The 21,800-nt window shown below is 47.9% G+C and overlaps 1 protein-coding gene across 3 annotated transcripts in view; it reads right to left on the bottom strand.

Annotated features, from left to right (window-relative positions):
• PFKFB3 (6-phosphofructo-2-kinase/fructose-2,6-biphosphatase 3) overlaps positions 1-21,800 on the bottom strand; it is a 147,669-nt gene that overhangs the window by 39,121 nt on the left and 86,748 nt on the right. For 2 of the 3 annotated variants that reach the window (XM_063926802.1, XM_063926803.1), the window contains exon 1: positions 588-1,097. The exons of the other annotated variant lie outside the window; for it this stretch is intronic. In XM_063926802.1, the coding sequence (XP_063782872.1) occupies positions 588-666 (79 nt within the window). In that variant the 5' untranslated portion in view covers positions 667-1,097. Of the gene's footprint in view, positions 1-587; positions 1,098-21,800 lie in introns of those variants that run through there. 3 annotated transcript variants of the gene reach the window in all.

The following is a 21,800-nucleotide window of genomic DNA, read 5'->3' as shown; positions in this document are numbered from 1 at the left end:
AGACACGATACTGGTGAGGCACTGACTCAGACCACCTGCAGGCAACTGGGGGGGAATGAGGCCATCCCCCCAGCAGCAGGGAAAGGGTGCTGAATCTGAATTATGGCCACACACATAGGGTGACAGCGCCCAAGTCCATAACTGGGCATAGGAAAGAATGAAAGACTAATATCTCACTGTCCTACCTATCTGCAGGGAATCCCCCCATGTATATGAAGTAACAGAGGCAGGCACTCCTGCATATACAACAGCCAGTGACAGCAGGACAGTCCCCAGCAGATGCTGCATGTGCACTATCCACTGCAAACATAACAGGCACAAGATCATACAAAATGTGGAATTGGAAGATCTATATATATCTATATCTATCTATCTATGTATATCTATATAGTCTCTCATCTCATATCACAAAGATACTTTAAAATACTGTACAGTATGTAGGAGCATACATTCAGGAAAATGAATGAAAGGCATAGGATGACTATGCTGCTCCCTACGTCCCCCGCCCCCATGAGTTACACGTGGGATAATGATGTACGGATCAGCAGCCAGTACAGTAGGAGCCGGCGTCACCAGCTGCCTCTCACCATGGATGGGGAGCACCGGAATCCCATCCAGGGGCAGCCAGATCTTCTTGGTCCTGTTCTGCATAAGCTCCATAGGCATAGTCGCACAAGTTCCGGCAGCTCTCAGATACGATCGGTCACCGATTCCCCCTACGTCCCGTGTGTGTGCTCCTAGTAACCGGCAGGCTGGGGGGCAGGCATGGCCGCAGTGTCTGTATAAAATGTATATGAGTAATCCTATGTGCGGGTAGCAGCGGTGCGTATAACGCTGTATGTGGCCGCAGCCTCCTCTCCGCCGCTTCTCTCCTCTCTCACTGACGATGCCGCTTCCGAATCTGCAGCTGTATCCCTAGCCGGCAAGTGCGAGCAACGTGACACCACTGACGTCACGCCGGCTCTCCCCCACCCCTTTCCACCTGCCGCTCAGTGCTGCCGCCAAGCGAACACACCCGGAACTGCCAGGCACCAGTAGCGCTGCGCCCTGCACGTACCAGTAATCCCTAGCGCGCCGAATATAGCGCCCGTCATATAGACTGGGAAAATGCTGTACGACCCAGTGTTTCGTGTTATACAGATTTGGTGGGGGCGGGCAATTTGGTGTAACCTTCCTGCCTCCGACTCTCGTCATCCAGTTACCACCTAGTGATATGCAGGGGAGCACTGTCTGTCCCATTACATGTGAGCGCACCCTGCCATTGGGATAATGAATATGGTGTCTATTCATGAAGCAGTGAAAAGTCTGAAGTGAGCCAGTGGAGAAGTTGCCCATGGCAACCAATCAGCATTAAATTAACATTTATAATTTGCATGCTGTACAACTGTATGGAGCAGCTTATTGGTTGCCATGGACAACTTCTCCACAGGCTCACTTCTCTACTCTTTTCACTGCTTCATGATTAGACCCCTATATATGTGCAGTTGCTGGGCTCTATCTTCCTCCTCCTCAGCAGATTGCAAATTCCAGCATATTACGTTAGCTAGGTACCCAGTGCTGGTAATGAGGAGGAGGCTTGCACGGCTGCTGCTGCAGTGTTTCCGGGTAACAGGAGGGGGCTGCCCTCCTCTGTGTATCCATCACGTCCCTCACGTTCCCCTGTGCTGTAAGGAAATCTCCCTGTCACCCTGCTGCCCTCCCTCCCCCCACTGCCTGCCCCTTCTGCTCACTTCGGTCCCTCAGCTGCAGGCAGAGATACTCACACATGCCATGGGGAGATCTCTCAGTCACATACACCCCGTCGTTTGGAAGTGTGTAGCATCTTATTAGTAAAAGTTACCTTCTTGTTTATGATGCACATCACCTGTTCCAATAGAGTGCAAATTGCCCCGGTCCTTGTACATGTTCACACAGGTTAGCATAATAAAGAGACAGAGAACACCCTTCCTCTCTATATTGATTTTATCCCTGATGTAAATTCTAACAGCTCTCAGTACAAAGAGCTCTATTCAGGACATTTATTTTCACGACAAAATGCAGAAACGAGTGCTTCTGCAGATTTTTAACGTAGTAACGGTATTCAGCAAAGGGTTAGCCGAGAAGAGAACAAAGTTATTCAGAACAGCATCATATAAAAGAAAACCTATAAATCTGGAGACTATTCGCATTGTTAAGTAAGAGCACGACTGAGCATGAGCAGAGCCAAAAATACACCAGCCACCAGATCTCACCACAAAGGGTAGCAGTTGATTTACCAACGGACACAATACCGACGGTCATAATCCCAACAGCCATTGACCAACAGCCAAAATACAGACAAGGTCAAAATACCGACATTCATTATGCAGACATGTTCAAAATGCAGACAGTCAGAATACTGCCATTTGAAATGCTGACATGCGTTTTTAAGGAATTTTTGCCCCAAAACAGACTTGTTCATACTTTACCATCCCAGTGGACCTGGAGGGGGAACCAGAAGTATGGCGAGTGCAGCGAGCTATGCGAGGGGACATGGCACACTTAGACGGTGTCCATGTTGACCTATGTTGACACTGACAGAAGAAAAGAAAAAAAAGAGAAAAACTCATGTCGGAATGTTCAAATGTCGGTATTATGACTATGTTGGCATTTTGAACACGTAGGCATAATGAATGTTGGTATTTTGACCGTGTCAGTATTTTGACTGTAGGTCAATGGCTGTCGGGATTATGACCGTCGGTATTGTGTCCGTCGGTAAATCATTCTGAACCCCACCACAACAGGGCACCTCTCTGTTGCTTGGCTGCGGCTGCTTCTATTACTCACTGCAGGGCGGCGCACGCCCCCTCCATTTACCCCCCGCCCCCTCCAGGTAGCCCTGCCCCTTCCAGGCAGTCCAAATGCCAATCAGAGGCATCTAGGTGTGACCCGGGAGTAAATTCCCAGGTCGCACTATTAAGACCGAACCCTGGTCAATTGAAGGGTCGGCGACCCGGGAACGCAGGTTGATGCTTTTCAGATGTACGAAAATCCCGGGTTGATGTGCGTTCATGTGCAAATATCCGGAATTTTGGAGGATGTCTGAAACGGGTATGAGTGATCACACAGGACTCATTCTGCACATGCACAGACCCACAAACATTGGAGATGTACGTAAGCCATCGGGTTTACTTACATCTCTGAATCAGGCCCTATACCCGCATTCTCCCATTTTTATGTTGCATGGAGGATGACTTTCTAATTAATTGATAACACCCTTCATGCAAAAAAAGATTTATAGTACTGCGCAATTAAGTCTATTTCATTAAGTAGATTACCTAAAGGGTTAAATTGAAAACATGAAAACTCCCTTATTATTTTTTTTCTTGAATTTCATTTATTTATTCATCACATGTATTGCTTTTGACAGTATTATACTATTGTTGTCCCATCTTTGTTTCATGTCTGGTATCACCAATGGAAAACACATCATCATCACTCCACCAAAACAAAGGGAAGTGTTGTTCCTTTTTATGTTGATTTGCATTCTAAATCAGCCATTAAAGTTTAGCACCTTTGAGATGCTCCTACTGTATTTGTATTGTGTGTTGAATGATTTTGAATTTATTTGGGTGAACCCAGGAAAAACTCAGGCTTCTTGATCCCTTCTTTTTAGTACACTTTAATATATATATATATATATTTCTCTGACGTCCTAAGTGGATGCTGGGGACTCCGTCAGGACCATGGGGATTAGCGGCTCCGCAGGAGACAGGGCACAAAAGTAAAAGCTTTAGGATCAGGTGGTGTGCACTGGCTCCTCCCCCTATGACCCTCCTCCAAGCCTCAGTTAGATTTTTGTGCCCGGCCGAGAAGGGTGCAATCTAGGTGGCTCTCCTAAAGAGCTGCTTAGAGTAAAAGTTTGTTAGGTTTTTTATTTTCAGTGAGTCCTGCTGGCAACAGGCTCACTGCTACGAGGGACTTAGGGGAGAGAAGTGAACTCACCTGCGTGCAGGATGGATTGGCTTCTTAGGCTACTGGACACCATTAGCTCCAGAGGGAGTCGGAACACAGGTCTCACCCTGGGGTTCGTCCCGGAGCTGCGCCGCCGACCCCCCTTGCAGATGCCGAAAAGTGAAGGTCCAGAAACGGCGGCAGAAGACTCTTCAGTCTTCATAAGGTAGCGCACAGCACTGCAGCTGTGCGCCATTGTTGTCAGCACACTTCATAGCAGCGGTCACTGAGGGTGCAGGGCGCTGGGGGGGGGCGCCCTGGGCAGCAATGATAGTACCTTATTCTGGCTAAAAATACATCACATATAGCCCCTGGGGGCTATATGGATGTATTTAACCCCTGCCAGGTCTCAGAAAAACGGGAGAAGAAGCCCGCCGAAAAGGGGGCGGGGCCTATTCTCCTCAGCACACAGCGCCATTTTCCCTCACAGAAATGCTGGTGGGAAGGCTCCCAGGCTCTCTTCTGCACTGCACTACAGAAACAGGGTTAAAACAGAGAGGGGGGGCACTTATTTGGCGATATGTATATATATATTAAAATGCTATAAGGGAAAAACACTTATATAAAGGTTGTCCCTGTATAATTATAGCGTTTTTGGTGTGTGCTGGCAAACTCTCCCTCTGTCTCCCCAAAGGGCTAGTGGGGTCCTGTCCTCTATCAGAGCATTCCCTGTGTGTGTGCTGTGTGTCGGTACGTGTGTGTCGACATGTATGAGGACGATGTTGGTGAGGAGGCGGAGCAATTGCCTGAAATGGTGATGTCACTCTCTAGGGAGTCGACACCGGAATGGATGGCTTATTTAAGGAATTACGTGATAATGTCAACACGCTGCAAGGTCGGTTGACGACATGAGACGGCCGGCAAACAAATTAGTACCTGTCCAGGCATCTCAAACACCGTCAGGGGCTGTAAAACGCTCATTTACCTCAGTCGGTCGACACGGACACTGACTCCAGTGTCGACGGTGAAGAAACAAACGTATTTTCCTTTAGGGCCACACGTTACATGTTAAGGGCAATGAAGGAGGTGTTACATATTTCTGATACTACAAGTACCACAAGAAGGGTATTATGTGGGGTGTGAAAAAACTACCTGTAGTTTTTCCTGAATCAGATAAATTAAATGAAGTGTGTGATGATGCGTGGGTTTCCCCCGATAGAAAATTATTGGCGGTATACCCTTTCCCGCCAGAAGTTAGGGCGCGTTGGGAAACACCCTTTAGGGTGGATAAGGCGCTCACACGCTTATCAAAACAAGTGGCGGTACCGTCTCCAGATAGGGCCGCCCTCAAGGAGCCAGCTGAGAGGCTGGAAAATATCCTAAAAAGGTATATACACACATACTGGTGTTATACTGCGACCAGCGATCGCCTCAGCCTGGATGTGCAGCGCTGGGGTGGCTTGGTCGGATTCCCTGACTGAAAATATTGATACCCTTGACAGGGACAGTATTTTATTGACTATAGAGCATTTAAAGGATGCATTTATATATATGCGAGATGCACAGAGGGATATTTGCACTCTGGCATCAAGAGTAAGTGCGATGTCCATATCTGCCAGAAGATGTTTATGGACACGACAGTGGTCAGGTGATGCAGATTCCAAACGGCACATGGAAGTATTGCCGTATAAAGGGGAGGAGTTATTTGGGGTCGGTCCATCGGACCTGGTGGCCTCGGCAACAGCTGGAAAATCCACCTTTTTTACCCCAAATCACATCTCAGCAGAAAAAGACACCGTCTTTTCAGCCTCAGTCCTTTCGTCCCCATAAGGGCAAGCGGGCAAAAGGCCAGTCATATCTGCCCAGGGATAGAGGAAAGGGAAGAAGACTGCAGCAGGCAGCCCATTCCCAGGAACAGAAGCCCTCCACAGCTTCTGCCAAGTCCTCAGCATGACGCTGGGGCCGTACAAGCGGACTCAAGTGCGGTGGGGGGTCGTCTCAAGAGTTTCAGCGCGTAGTGGGCTCACTCGCAAGTGGACCCCTGGATCCTACAAGTAGTATCCCAGGGGTACAGACTGGAGATTCGAGACGTCTCCCCCTCGCAGGCTCCTGATGTCTGCTTTACCAACGTCTTCCTCCGACAGGGAGGCAGTATTGGAAACAATTCACAAGCTGTATTCCCAGCAGGTGATAATCAAAGTACCCCTCCTACAACAAGGAAAGGGGTATTATTCCACACTATATTGTGGTACTGAAGCCAGACGGCTCGGTGAGACCTATTCTAAATGGGAAATCTTTGAACACTTACATACAAAGGTTCAAATCAAGATGGAGTCACTCAGAGCAGTGATAGCGAACCAGGAAGAAGGGGACTATATGGTGTCCCTGGACATCAAGGATGCTTACCTCCATGTCCCAAATTGCCCTTCTCACCAAGGGTACCTCAGGTTCGTGGTACGGAACTGTCACTATCAGTTTCAGACGCTGCCGTTTGGATTGTCCACGGCACCCCGGGTCTTTACCAAAGTAATGGCCGAAATGATGATTCTTCTTCAAAGAAAAGGCGTCTTAATTATCCCTTACTTGGACGATCTCCTGATAAGGGCAAGGTCCAGAGAACAGTTGGAAGTCGGAGTAGCACTATCTCAAGTAGTTCTACGACAGCACGGGTGGATTCTAAATATCCAAAATCGCAGCCGTTTCCGACGACACGTCTGCTGTTCCTAGGGATGGTTCTGGACACAGTCCAGAAAAAGGTGTTTCTCCCGGAGGAGAAAGCCAGGGAGTTATCCGAGCTAGTCAGGAACCTCCTAAAACCAGGAAAAGTGTCAGTGCATCATTGCACAAGAGTCCTGGGAAAAATGGTGGCTTATTACGAAGCGATTCCATTCGGCAGATTCCACGCAAGAACTTTTCAGTGGGATCTGCTGGACAAATGGTCCGGAGCATCAGCGGATAACCCTATCTCCAAGGACAAGGGTGTCTCCCCTGTGGTGGTTACAGAGTGTTCATCTTCTAGAGGGCCGCAGATTCGGCATTCAGGATTGGATGCTGGTGACCACGGAGGCCAGCCTGAGAGGCTGGGGAGCAGTCACACAGAAAAAAAATAAAATAAAATTTCCAGGGAGTGTGATCAAGTCTGGAGATTTTTCTCCACATAAATATACTGGAGCTAAGGGCAATTTACAATGCTCTAAGCTTAGCAAGACCTCTGCTTCAAGGTCAGCCGGTATTGATCCAGTGGGACAACATCACGGCAGTCGCCCACGTAAACAGACAGGGCGGCACAAGAAACAGGAGGGCAATGGCAGAAACTGCAAGGATTTTTCGCTGGGCGGAAAATCATGTGATAGCACTGTCAGCAGTGTTCATTCCGGGAGTGGACAACTGGGAAGCAGACTTCCTCAGCAGGCACAACCTCCACCCGGGAGAGTGGGGACTTCATCGGGAAGTCTTCCACATGATTGTGAACCGTTGGAAAAGACCAAAGGTGGACATGATGGCGTCCCGCCTGAACAAAAAACTGGACAAGTATTGCGCCAGGTCAAAAGACCCTCAGGCAATAGCTGTGGACGTTCTGGTAACACCGTGGGTGTACCAGTCGGTGTAGGTCTTCCCTCCTCTGCTTCTCATACCCAAGGTATTGAGAATTATAAGACGTAGAGGAGTAAGAACTATACTCGTGGCTCCGGATTGGCCAAGAAGGACTTGGTACCCGGAACTTCAAGAGATGCTCACAGAGGACTCATGGCCTCTGCCGCTAAGAAGGGACTTGCTTCAGCAAGTACCATGTCTGTTCCAAGACTTACCGCGGCTGCGTTTGACGGCATGGCGGTTGAACGCCAGATCCTAAGGGAAAAAGGCATTCCGGAAGTGGTCATTCCTACCCTGGTCAAAGCCAGGAAGGAGGTGACCGCACAACATTATCACCACATGTAGCGAAAATATGTTGCGTGGTGTGAGGCCAGGAAGGCCCCATGAAGAAATTTCAACTCGGTCGTTTCCTGCATTTCCTGCAAACAGGAGTGTCTATGGGCCTCAAATTGGGGTCCATTAAGGTTCAAATTTCGGCCCTGTCGATTTTCTTCCAGAAAGAATTGGCTTCAGTTCCTGAAGTCCAGAAGTTTGTCAAGGGAGTACTGCATATACAACCCCCTTTTGTGCCTCCAGTGGCACTGTGGGATCTCAACGTAGTTCTGGGATTCCTAAAATCACATTGGTTTAAACCGCTCAAATCTGTGGATTTGAAATATCTCACAGGGAAAGTGACCATGCTGTTGGCCCTGGCCTCGGCCAGGCGAGTGTCAGAATTGGCGGCGTTTGTCTCAAAAAAGCCCATATCTGATTGTCCATTCGGACAGGGCAGAGCTGCGGACTCATCCCCAGTTTCTCCCTAAGGTGGTGTCAGTGTTTCACCCGAACCAGCTTATTGTGGTACCTGCGGCTACTAGGGACTTGGAGGACTCCAAGTTGCTAGATGTTGTCAGGGCCCTGAAAATATAGTTTCCAGGACGGCTGGAGTCAGGAAAACTGACTTGCTGTTATCCTGTATGCACCCAACAAACTGGGTGCTCTTGCTTCTAAGCAGACGATTGCTAGTTGGATGTGTAGTACAATTCAGCTTGCACATTCTGTGGCAGGCCTGCCACAGCCAAAATATGTAAATGCCCATTCCACAAGGAAGGTGGGCTCATCTTGGGCGGCTGCCCGAGGGGTCTCGGCTTTACAACTTTGCCGAGCTGATACTTGGTCAGGGGCACACCCTGACTGAGGAGGACCTGGAGTTCTCTCATTCGGTGCTGCAGAGTCATCCGCACTCTCCCGCCCGTTTGGGAGCTTTGGTATAATCCCCATGGTCCTGACGGAGTCCCCAGCATCCACTTAGGACGTCAGAGAAAATAAGAATTTACTTACCGATAATTCTATTTCTCGTAGTCCGTAGTGGATGCTGGGCGCCCATCCCAAGTGCGGATTGTCTGCAATACTTGTACATAGTTATTGTTACAAAAATCGGGTTATTATTGTTGTGAGCCATCTTTTCAGATGCTCCGCTGTTATCATGCTGTTAACTGGGTTCAGATCACAGGTTGTACAGTGTGATTGGTGTGGCTGGTATGAGTCTTACCCGGGATTCAAAATCCTTCCTTATTGTGTACGCTCGTCCGGGCACAGTATCCTAACTGAGGCTTGGAGGAGGGTCATAGGGGGAGGAGCCAGTGCACACCACCTGATCCTAAAGCTTTTACTTTTGTGCCCTGTCTCCTGCGGAGCCGCTAATCCCCATGGTCCTGACGGAGTCCCCAGCATCCACTACGGACTATGAGAAATAGAATTATCGGTAAGTAAATTCTTATTTTTCAATATATACATCAACATCCTTAACGCAATTCCTATTAAGAGGGAAGGCACGCTGTGTATGTAATCTAATTTATCAATTCTACTTTGGGATAATAGCATTTATTAATTTCATATTTTATTCATTTATATTTTTGTAGATTAGTGGCATTTATTATTTTGTACTATAGTTTTATATTCTCTGTATTGCTTAAATATTCCATCTAATTGTGTACTGACCTGGCTTATTTGGGCTACATCTGTCTGCCAGTGACCCTAACCTTGGCCTTACTTACAACTCACCAAGATATGATGCCTACCCCTGATCTTTGGTGCATTATACTGACTTTAACGCTAAGGGGTAGACTTACTAAAATTTCTAACAATGAAAAGTCAAGATGTTGCCCATAGCAACCAGTCTAGCTATCATTCTCTATTGAAAATGATAGACTTGTCTGTTTTATGAGCTTTAGTAAATCTACAGCTATGTTCTTAGCTCTGATTTCAGACTGTTTTCAGTCTACACTGTTGGGCAGCATTTGCTAGTCTTCACTAATCTGTGGGCTGAGATCTATGGGTCCCCATCAATCTCCTTGTAGTAAAATCTAAAAGCGGAAATTTATAAAATCTTAAAGAGAGTGATAAAGTGGACAGCGATAAAGTACTAACCAGTCAGCTACTGTCATTTTTCTCGCACAGCCTGTAGGGAAGCCAATCCCAGGCCATTTTTTCAATCCCGGGTATCAGGATTGAAAAATGGCCAATCCCGGGATTCCCTGGAATGGCTTTTAGCTAAGTGTCCGCCCCCTCGCCCCACCCCACACACATAACTCACCGTATACCGGGGGCGGGCGGGTGGGGAACATCCTCTGGCGGCTCCCAGCAGCGTGTGACAGTGCAGCGTGACCTCTTACGCTGCGCTGGGGAGCCGGAAGGAGGAAGCCGGGCAGCGTCTGAGCGTCCTGTGGACGCTCAACGCTGATCCCTCAATCCCCGGGATTGGAGTTTACAATCCCGGGATTAAATCCCGCCCGTTTTTGGCCCTAAATCCCGGGATCCCGCCGATCCCGGGATTGGCCACCATAACAGCCTGTAAAATGACAGAAGCTGATTGGTTGGTATTTTTATCTCTCTCCAAGATTAGATACATCCCCCTACGGATCTAAACAAACTCCTCTGACTTACATCCAGACAGAACAATACAGCAACTCTGCCTTTCAGCTATCTTGTTCTTCTTATTTTCCAGTTTCTTCCAATGTAATACACATATTCTTCATTCATTTAACACTGTATTTTATGTTGTCTTATTAATAATTGTATACAGTAAGTATTAATAAAATTATTATACAATCACTGGCGTATCTATATATATAAATGCGAAAGCCCTCACTCACTGACTGACTGACTGACTGACTGACTGACTCATCAATAAGGGGTGTAGTAAGACTGGCCAGTTGTCGGGATCCTGGCCCCAGCATACCGGCGTCGGGATCCTGACCGCCGGAATGCCAACAGTGGGGTGAGCGCAAAAGAGCCCATTGTGGGCTTGCTGCGCTTGCCACACTGCGGGCACAGGTGCATGCTATTTATTCTCCCTCCAGGGGTGTCGTGGGCACCCCAAGAGAGAAAATAGTTGTCGGTATCCCGGCACCGGTATGCTTAGCGCCGGGACCCGACAGTCGATATATCGAGTACCTCCCATCAATAAGGGGTCTATGGGGGTAATTCTGACCTGAACGCTAGGGTGCGTTTTTTGCAGCCCTGCGATCAGATAGTCGCCGCCTACAGGAGGAGGGGTAAAGCCTGTGCAAGTGTGCGTTTGCTTCTTTAACAAAGCTGCACAAACATCAGTTTGTGCAGTCTTTGCGCAGCCCAGGACTTACTCAGGCGATGCGATGGATTCCTGGTGATCGGGACTGGAGCTGTCAGACACCTTCCCTCCAAACGCCTGAGCCTGTCTGCATTTTTCCAGACACTCCTGCAAAACGGTCTGTTGACACCCACAAACGGCAACTTACTGTCAATTACCTTGCGATCGCCTGTGCACCATCTACCATTGACCCTGTCTACCTATTCTATGTTTACCTTTTGTCCCCTTTGACCTAATGCATGTCTACCAATAGTAGTAGACCTATTGACTTTAGACCTTTTTAGTGTAGATCTAATAATCCACACCCCAGTCAGGGTAGGCAGAGCTTCCCCTGTCATATTCCCTGTGAAACTCCTGAGATCTTATACTCTATACTCTGTAAAGTGCAGCAGAATATGGGGTATATGCAATTGCGGTCTAATTCCGGCTGGAATTCGACCGTTTTTAAATTCGACAGTCACATACCCTCCCGCCGGGACCCGAATTCGACATATTCAATAAAAAACGGATTCGACAGTCCTGCTGTCGAAAAACGGACCAATTGACGGATATGTGCGTCCTGGATTCGACTTTTTGGACGGCACAAAAATGTTTAAAAAACCCAGAAAAAAATTGCGTGGGGTCCCCCCTCCTAAGCATAACCAGCCTCGGGTTCTTTGAGCCGGTCCTGGTTGTAAAAATACGGGGGGGAAATTGACAGGGGATCCCCCGTATTTTCACAACCAGCACCGGGCTCTGCGTCCGGTCCTGGTGCAAAAAATACGGGGGACAAAAAGCGTAGGGGTCCTCCGTATTTTTAACACCAGCACCGGGCTCCACTAGTCAGAGAGATAATGCCACAGCCGGGGGAAAATCCAGTGTAGCATCTGTCCTCTTCTTTTTTTGTAATCCACGTACTTGGCAAAAAAACAAACCGCATTTACCCGGACCACGCACTGAAAGGGGTCCCATGTTTACACATGGGACCCCTTTCCCCGAATGCCGGGACCCCGCGTGACTCCTGTCACAGAGGGTCCCTTCAGCCAATCAGGGAGCGCCACGTCGTGGCACTCTCCTGATTGGCTGTGCGCGTCTGAGCTGTCAGACGGCACATAGCACAGTCGCTCCATTATCTTCAATGGTGGGAACTTTGCGGTCAGCGGTGAGGTTACTCGCGGTCAGCCGCTGACCGCGAGTAACCTCACCGCTGACCGCAAAGTTCCCACCATTGAAGATAATGGAGCGGCTGTGCAATGCGCCGTCTGACAGCTCAGACGCGCACAGCCAATCAGGAGAGTGCCACGTCGGCATGTGAACATAGGTAAGTATGTGTGTGTCGGCATGTATGTAATAAAGTTTTACTTTCACGGTGTGCGTGTACTGTTTTTATTTGGGTATTTTTTTGTAGTAGAACTACAGGTGCCAGCGGGCCCGTTTCCCCCCCGCATGCTGGTACTTGTGGTTCTCCAAGTACCAGCTTGCGGGGGAGGCTTGCTGGGACTTGTAGTTCTGCTACAAAAAACAATATTCTTTCTTTGTGTCACTTGGCTATCAGCCTCCCATCTGCAGCCCATGGATGGGGGGGACAGCCTCGGGCTTCACCCCTGGCCCTTGGGTGGCTGGAGGGGGGGACCCCTTGATTTAAGGGGTCCCCACTCCTCCAGGGTACCCCAGCCAGGGTTGACTAGTTAGTGATTTAATGCCAGGGCCCGATATAAAAGTGTCCCCTGGCTGTGGCATTATCTCTCTGACTAGTGGAGCCCGGTGCTGGTGTTAAAAATACGGGGGACCCCTACGCTTTTTGTCCCCCATATTTTTGGCACCAGGACCGGACGCAGAGCCCGGTGCTGGTTGTGAAAATACGGGGGATCCCCTGTCATTTTTCCCCCCGTATTTTTACAACCAGGACCGGCTCAAAGAGCCCGAGGCTGGTTATGCTTAGGAGGGGGGACCCCACGCATTTTTTTTTATTTTAACCCATTCCCACCCCTTCCCACTGAAAACCATACTCTGATCTCTCCATATTATTTTAGTCAGTTAAAAAAAAAATATATTCTTTAAAAAAATATATAAATAATACTTGTGTCTCCTAATAGACAAACCAAGTACATAATCCCTTATAATATAAAAAGATATGCTATTAGCAATAAAAAAACACAAAAAAAAACATGTTTTTAAAAATTTTTTATTAGATTCCGCCAGCAAAGTGAGGCGGAATGAAATTGACGAAATTACTGTCGAAAAGCACTGTTGTCGAATCGACATTCTTCAATTGAATATAGTTTTGTTGAAAAGCCGCATTTTTACCACTGCAGACATGTCGAATTTGACAACTGTCGAATTTCAAAAAGTCGAATCTGAAACGTCCGTTTTTTTTGTCGAAAAGTACTGTATTGCATTGTCGGAAAAAAAAATGATGTCGAAAATGCCCTGTTTTTCGACATTTGCGGCAATTCGACCGCAATTGCATATACCCCATATGTGCCCTATATAAAGAACTGCTAATAAATACATGAATGATATACATATACTAATATAAATATAACATAAATTTTAAGCAAGTGTAAAGATAAAAAAAATAAAAAAAATCTGTGGAAGCTGTATACTTTCCATCCAATAAAGATATAGGGCCTAATTTAGTAAGGATAGCAAATTCTGCTAATTAGCAGAACTTACTACCCTTTTCCTAGCATGCTGGGGGCAACCCATCGCTTGGCAAGGCCGCCCAGCATACTGACCAGAGCCCCCCCCCCCCCCCCCCTTATGAAGCAGAAAGTGCAATCACCTCGCAATTTCTGCTTTATCGTAAAAATCAGTATTGGCTCCTGCCTGCGCAGCTTAGCTGCGCCCGCAGGAGCCCCACCGGCATGTTCACGATCGCAGCAGCTGCAAGTGACGTCACGAAGCCACAGTGATCACACCCCCGACACGCCCCAGTTTGGCCGTCGCCACCCCCCGTTCGCGCCGCCCTGTCTCCTCCCTGAAAACGGAGCGTTGCCCACTCCCCCAGCTCCGCGACCGCATCTGCCTGATAGACAGGCAGAGGCGATCGCATTTTCTGCCCCCCCCCCCCCCCCCCGCAGAAAGTGCAGGTGCATGCACAGGGCGGACGCTGCGCATGCACCAGCGGGGTGAGCGTAAAAATTCCGGTTGGATCGCGATTTGCTATCCAACTTGAATTAGCCCCATAATCATGTAGTGCACATGATCATATATCTGTCTGTAAATGTACTTCTGAAATACTTATTAAGACACCAGTCTTCTCTGTCTACTTTCTTCATATGCACTAAAAACTTGCGTAATACTGAAAGTAGCACAAATGAGGTCATTTGTACAAGACAGTATTTAAAAATTCTGTAGATTCCCAACAACAACTTGCAAATGTCGAAAACCTGCCACAGAAAACTGTGGGAAACATTTCTCAAATTCTGATTTAGAAGAAATAATACTGCAGCAAATCGGGATCCGGTCTGAAGGTCGACACTGTCTGGGTCGACAATGTTTAGGTCGACCACTATAGGTCAACAGTCACTAGGTCGACAGGGATGGAAGGTCGACAGGGTTTCTAGGTCGACATGTGCTAGATCGACATGGCAAAAGGTCGACATGAGGTTTAAACAAAAACAAAAACATTTTGAACTTTTTCATACTTAACGATCCACGTGGACTACGATTGGAACGGTAATCTGTATTGGCGAGCGAAGCAAGCCATGCGAGGGTACACAGTGCACTAATTGGGGTTCCCGGTCACTCTACGAAGAAAACGACACACACACAAAAAAAACTCATGTCGACCTTTTGACCTGTCGACCTACCACATGTTGACCTAGAAACCCTGTCGACCTTCCATCCCTGTCGACCTAGTGACTGTCGACCTATAGTGGTCAACCTAAATATTGTCGACCTAGATACTGTCGATTTGATGATCCACACCCCAACAAATCATACTGGGATATCCTTAGTTAGTGTCAGAATGTATTATTATTCCAGTGCTGGGACAGCCGGAAAAAAAGATGTCCTTACATTTAGAGGTAACGGTTCCCTTATGTACTCAACCTAAACTTTTATACAACTGCAAAAGACTTCACAAACATTTAATGACAAGGGTGGTCATTCCGAGTTGATCGCAGTCAGCAACTTTTTGCTGCTGCTGTAATCAACTAGTCCACGCCTATGGGGGTGTGTATTTTAGCTTTGCAGGGCTGCGATCACTTGTGCAGCCCAGCTAAGCTAAAAATTTTTCATGCAGAACAAGACTAGCCCTGGACATACTTACCCTGTGCGACGATCTCAGCGATGCTGGGGCCGGCTTTGACGTCAGACATCCGCCCTCCGTTCTCCTGGACACGCCTGCGTTTTCTTCACCACTCCCCGAAAACGGCAGGCAACGGTCTGGTGACACCCAGGAGCGCCTTCTTCCTGTCAATCTTCTTGCGGTTGCCTCTGTGACCGCTTTCTTCGTTGTCCGCGACGTTACTCGATGACCCCTGTCGCCGGGCAACGACGCGCGTGCACAGTGCGGCCATCGCGCATGCGCATTCTAGACCCGTTCGCACCGCAGCGACAAACCGCTGCGTACTAACGGGTCAGAATGACCCCCATTGTGTGTGTACCAACTGAGGGCCCAATTCAGAGCTGATCGTAGATGTGCTAAAATTAGCATATCTAGGATCAGATTCTCTGACACGCCCAGCACAGTGCACGCCGCCTAGTAGCTGTGACGTCACGCAGCCGTCTCGGCCCGCCCCAGCAACGGTCTGGACACACCTGCCTTGTCTGGTCTGTGCCCCCCCAACGGCATTCTAACACCATTGGCACGCCCCCTCCCACCCCACTTTCGCATCTCACTGGGTGCGCACTCCACATAGGGCTTCAGAGTGCGATCGCTGCCGTTGCAGCGATTGTCTCTGAATTAAGCCCTGAATATCTGGAATGTGCATCACTAGCATACCAGTGCTCAGCCTCACAATCACTGAAATGCGGACAATAGGGGTCCTTCCGACCTGATCGTAGCTGTGCTAAATTTAGCACAGCTATGATCACTTACACTGACATCGGGGGGACGCCCAGCACAGGGCTAGTCCGCCCCGGCACAATCCCGACATATTCTCCCTCCGTGAGTGTCCACGACACCCATAGAGGGAGAACAAATTAGTGTGCTGAGCGAAGCGAACCCACAAGGGGCTGTGTTGCGCTCGCCCCCTGTCGGGATTGTGCCGGTCGGGATCCCGTGTTGGTATTCCGACCGCCAGGATCCCGTCAGGCGGGATTTCGTACTGATCCCCTTGTAGCACCACCAAAGTGGACACATATATATTTTGATGCATCAAGGCACATTCTTATCATTGTACATCAGTCCAGCCAAATATAGGGACATATTTAACAACGAGTAATATTCTTTTTATCACTTGTTACGAATGTTAAATGGTGCTTCAGCCAATCAGCTCCTGACATGTGTTTGAAAAATTACAGAAGCTGATTGGCCTAAGCACTATTTAACATTTGTACAGAGTGATAACAAGAATATCACTCATTGTTAAAGCTGGCGAATACTTTCATATGCAGACGTACATTTTTTGTTGACAAAGCCAAAGTTCCATGGCATACCCAGGGCCGGATTAACAATGGGGCGGATGGAGCTGCAGCTCCAGGCCCCCCATTGAAAATAGGCCCACCGCAGTGTATTGGCCCAAAACCGTCGGCATTACAATGAGTCACAGTGACTCATTGTATGCTGCTGCCAGACAGTGCCGATTATGTGACAAGAACTGCCAGGCCGGGATGGAGGAGGAGCCGCTATCCCCTCTCAGCTCCTCCCCCCTGACTTTAGTTCTACTGATGAGGAGGACGGCCAGGCCACAGGGGGAGGACCGTAGGAGGGACACAGCAACGTAATGGCCGCACCACCTCCAAGCTTGTTTCCCGCACCCCACACCGCGCTGGCCGCTTCCCGCACTCCACAATCCGCTGGCTGCCTCATGTGCACCCTCATCGTGCGAGCTGCCCACCGCACTGACAGCCTCCCGCGCTGGTCGCCTCCCGCACCGCACACTGCTTTGGCCAGCACACCCCCAGCCGCTGCCTGCTCCTCACACCACGCTGTCGTCCCCTCCCCCCCCGTCCGGCCGTCTTCCGCACCACGGCCGCTTCTCACTTCTGCCCTGCTTCACGCTGGGCAGAAGTAAAGTCACAAAGAGCACTGCGCAACATGGAGCCACGGGAACAAACTGCAGCTGGTGCTGATGCTTGTAAGTGACTGCGCACAAACTCTCTCTCTCTCTCTCTCTCTCTCGATCCCCTCTCTCTCTCTCGATCCCCCCCTCTCTCTCGATCCCCTCTCTCTCTCTCTCGATCCCCCCCCTCTCTCTCTCTCTCTCTCTCTCGATCCCCCCTCTCTTTCGATCTCTCTGCCTCTCTCTCTCTCTCTCTCTCTCAGGGCTACCTGTCAGAATGTATAAAAGAATATGGAACAAATGGTAATACAGGGTCCCTGGCGCATAATCCTCATAGACATATTTATACACTTAATAGTGCTAAGAAATAACCACTGTGTATATTTATAAAACACAGACGTGACATTTATTGCAGACAAAAATATTTGAAACAATTAAAAACAATATGCAAAATGAAGCAACTTTAGTGAGGTAGATATAAGCTGGGTGCCTTAGTAAAAGTGACTGGTGCTTGATTCCATATGCATTGGGAACAGTCTCACCGTTATTTGAAGGTGCGGTGGGCTAGCTTTAAAAGATAGCTGTGGAGTCCTAGGCTGAATAGCCTGGCACCACTGCACTCAGCGTTTTTCAGCAAGACACCTCCAGCTCCAAAAGAAAACTCGCCTCACTTCTCCAAGCAACGCGTTTTGGTCGTATAATGACCTTTCTCAAGTGATGAGGCAGCATTGTCCTAATCACTGCGCTTTCAGAAAATACTATCTTTTTCATTTTGTCCAGAATATATAAAAGAGGCTACCTTTTTCAGTGTATAAAAAAGGGGGTTCTTGGTGCAATGTATATAAGGGGCTACCTGTCGAAATGTACATAAGGGGCTACCTGTTGCAGTCTATATAAGGGGCTACCTGTCGCAATGTGTATAAAAAGGGGCTCTACCTAGCACAATGTGTATAAGGGGCTGTACCTGGCATATATAAGGGGTACTACTGTGTGGTGTAATGTGACTGATAGACACTATTGTGCGGTGTAATGTGAATTGGTACAATTATGTGGCCACGCCTTTTTCGGTGAAGCCACGCCCCAATATATTTTACACACGCCTTAGGCGTGCATTATCCCTTTTTTCAATGGGGAGAGGGGATCGCCAAAGGAAACGTTCGCCCTGGGAGCCACAAGGTCTAGAACCAGCCCTGACTACAGCCTATACAGACTAGGAGGAGTAAGGAGGGTGGGGGGCACACTGACACATATACAGACTAGGAGGGGAGGCGGCACACTAATACACATAACAGACTAGGAGGGGAGCGGGGGCAAACTGACGCATATACAGATTAGGAGGGGGCACACTGATGCATATAGAGACTAAGAGGGGAGGGGAGGCACATTAATTGGTAGCGCATAGATCCCCTTTGCTGAAAGGACCTTTACCATAATACACTGGGTCAATGTCACCTGTGCCGAGTGAAGTGAGACTCCGGACCCAAAGTGTGGCGAGTGAAGCAAGCCCGTGAAGGTACAATGGAGCCAAACTAACCCCCCCCCCCCTCCCCCCCTTCCCCAAGAAAGTAACTTACAACAAACCTAGATTGGAGAAAAAATTAAAGTGCTGTAATGGCATAAGACAACTTCCACCCACAGCTGATGTCACATCTGGGTCCTTAAGGCGCTGGGGAAATAGATTCTACCCACACTAATGCATATACAGACTAGGAGTGGAGGGGGCACACTAATGCATATACTTTTAAGGACACACTCCTTTTCAGTGGCCATGCCCCCTTTTTAGGCACACACCGCAATAATCCTGTTTCATTTCCCATACCCCCACTTCGACGACCACTGTGTATGGGTCTGTTGTTCTGCTCCTCTATTAAATGGTTGCAGGTAGGCACTAGCTATGACCTCCATAGAGATAGCACACCCATGGCACAGGCCACACACCCTATTTAGACCACCCCCACCACCGTGCTTGTCACACCACCTGCCAAGTCACACAATAGGCCCTTCATACATTTCAGCTCCAGGCCCATGTGGACCTTAATCTGGCACTGGGCATACCTCCTGACTGTCCTGATCTCAGTGGGACAGTCTTGCTTCTGGAACTGTTCAAGCCATGGACCGCAGTGTCCCGCGGGCCGAGGGAGGTTGTGCAGCACTCTGTAACTGCTGAATACTGAATAGATGACAAGAAGAAAAAGGCGTAATGCGCCCCTGTGATGTCTGTGGCCACATTCATTTTTCAGACGCATGCCTATGGCATGCACGCAAAAGTCTCAATCCCATCGGCCATGGTACTGGGAGGTGTTCCATGGTGTTGGCTGTGATGGGTCAGCCAAGAAAGTGAGGAGAGGGATCTGAAAAGATCGATCTCTCATTACAGAAATGGAACAAACATTGGAAAATCTGACTATAGAATTAGCTATGTAGTTACATTTGAAGGATGATACAGTCAAAAGAACCTATACACTATCAGGGAAAAGTGGTAACAAAACAGAGCTGATGCAAAGTCTATTTGCATTATCTATGTTGGTAAGAAAAGGAATTAAAACTATGCAGACTAATTCCATTAAAAGACCAACATATGGTTTCATTTGTTGAAATTCAAGGATTCTACTTCCTATAAATCATGTATACATCCAATAATCTTGTGTACTCATCATCTTAGGATAGCCTGCTGATGAGAAGCTTGCCGGCCACCTAATGCTACTGTATCTTTATTCCAGTTACGTCCATTCCAGTACCATGCAGAGGGGTATTAACTCCCGAGGATGCAGTGGGCCCCCTCCACTGAGCAGCCGTCTCCCCGCTGCATCTTTGTCACTCATACGAAAATAAAGTTCTAACAGAAGAAAAGAGAGTTGTTTCTGCTGTATTAGAGAGGTGTATGAAGTGTAATTGATGCTTAATAAAGTCTTTGATGCACATAAATTAATTGGTTAGGAGAATGTGCAAAGAAGTGCGTGAATCTTTTTCAATCATAAAAGAATCAGCTCACAGGGATCATGGGGTATTTTGTTTTACTTTTACTTTTTTTTCACTCATACCAAGTTAGCAAACTTGAAACTAAGAACATAATGTCGCAATAGGACACAGTACTCTCAGCAGAGGTTTATACATAAAGAACTAGCTTATCATATATTATTGAAAAACACTATTATTTAAGGAAACTAGCACAGGAAAGTTTGCCAATGATTTTGTAAAGTGAGCAGCATTCCTCATGGTTGTTGGATTACAGTCTACCTCCAGGTACCCAGCATATAGTCCTGTCACTTATAGGTAATGCACACATGGCTCTGTAAGTTGCTGATAAACTGGGTGCAGAATATAAATACATTTTTGTAATCTTTCAATGACAGAATGCAAAATGTCAAAATGACACAGTCTTGTCAGCCTCAGCCCCATATTAACTACTTCCCAATCCAATATCCCCCCCTCCCCTCCCTCAACATACTGAGATCTTCCATCAGTGTAGGCCTTTATATCTAATCATAGTTATCTATTTCTATTATTTATTTGTTTCTATATATTGTTGGCACCATGGTTAACATTGATAACTCTTAATGCTGGTATCTATTCCAAACAGAGTGCTACTTGTATATAGTTTGTATGTTCTCCCCATTTCCAGACATCTCCTCAGGGTGCTCCTGTTTCCTCAAGCAGTTCCAGAAAATACTGGTAGCTTAATTGGCTCCTGATTGAATTAATCCTTGTGCGAGTGTGATGACAGAAGAGGGGGAGCTGGAGAAATTAGAATGAAAGTTCTACTAGAACGTGTACAGATGTAAATGATTAAATGCTTGTTGTAAAGTGCTCAGCAATATGTTTGAATGGAAGATAATTAATATCTATCTTTGTCAATAATACATAAAAACACACACGGGGCAGATTCAATTGCCAGCACGGTTCAGCTACTCAACTACAGAAGAGAAAATGAGACGCAGTGATTCATATTTTTTCTTGCACGTCCAGAGCAAATATGATTTTCCTAAAATTTTTATTTTTAGGAAAAATCCCCTGGACTTGTTCTGGCACCCCAGTAGCACTCCCCCCCCCCCCCCCCCCGAGGACTAATTAAGCAATTGGAAGCTTCCAATCAGCTTAATTATACCCCTTTCACATACCCCTTTCACATCGCACAAATAACCCGGTATCGACACGGCATATCGACACTTTCCAAGAATTAGCGGGTCGTCTGACCCGGTAATTCAAGCCGGTATAAAAGAAGGATTATACCCAGGTTGAGTACCGGGTCAGGTGCAGTGTGAATGGGAGCCGCGTCGATGCGACACGGTTTCCATTCACAGCATAGGGAGAGGTGGCGCAGGAGATGAGCTCATCTCCCAGCGCCGCCTCCACCCCCGCCCCTGCTGCTGCTGCGCCCCCCCCGCTGCTATGGCAACCGACCCGGTATATTTCCGGGTCGGAAAGCCAGCAAAGGAGCGCAAATGCCGGATCTCGCCCGGTAAGGACACGTTTCTTTTACCGGGTGGGATCCGGCATTTGCGATCTGAATGCGGTATTAATTTGTAATTAGG

Source organism: Pseudophryne corroboree, chromosome 6, assembly GCF_028390025.1.
Source record: "Pseudophryne corroboree isolate aPseCor3 chromosome 6, aPseCor3.hap2, whole genome shotgun sequence".
In the NCBI taxonomy this organism is placed as follows: Eukaryota; Metazoa; Chordata; class Amphibia; order Anura; family Myobatrachidae; genus Pseudophryne; species Pseudophryne corroboree.
The sequence above is the reverse complement of the archived record's forward strand: the minus strand, read 5'-3'. Positions and strand labels throughout refer to the sequence as shown.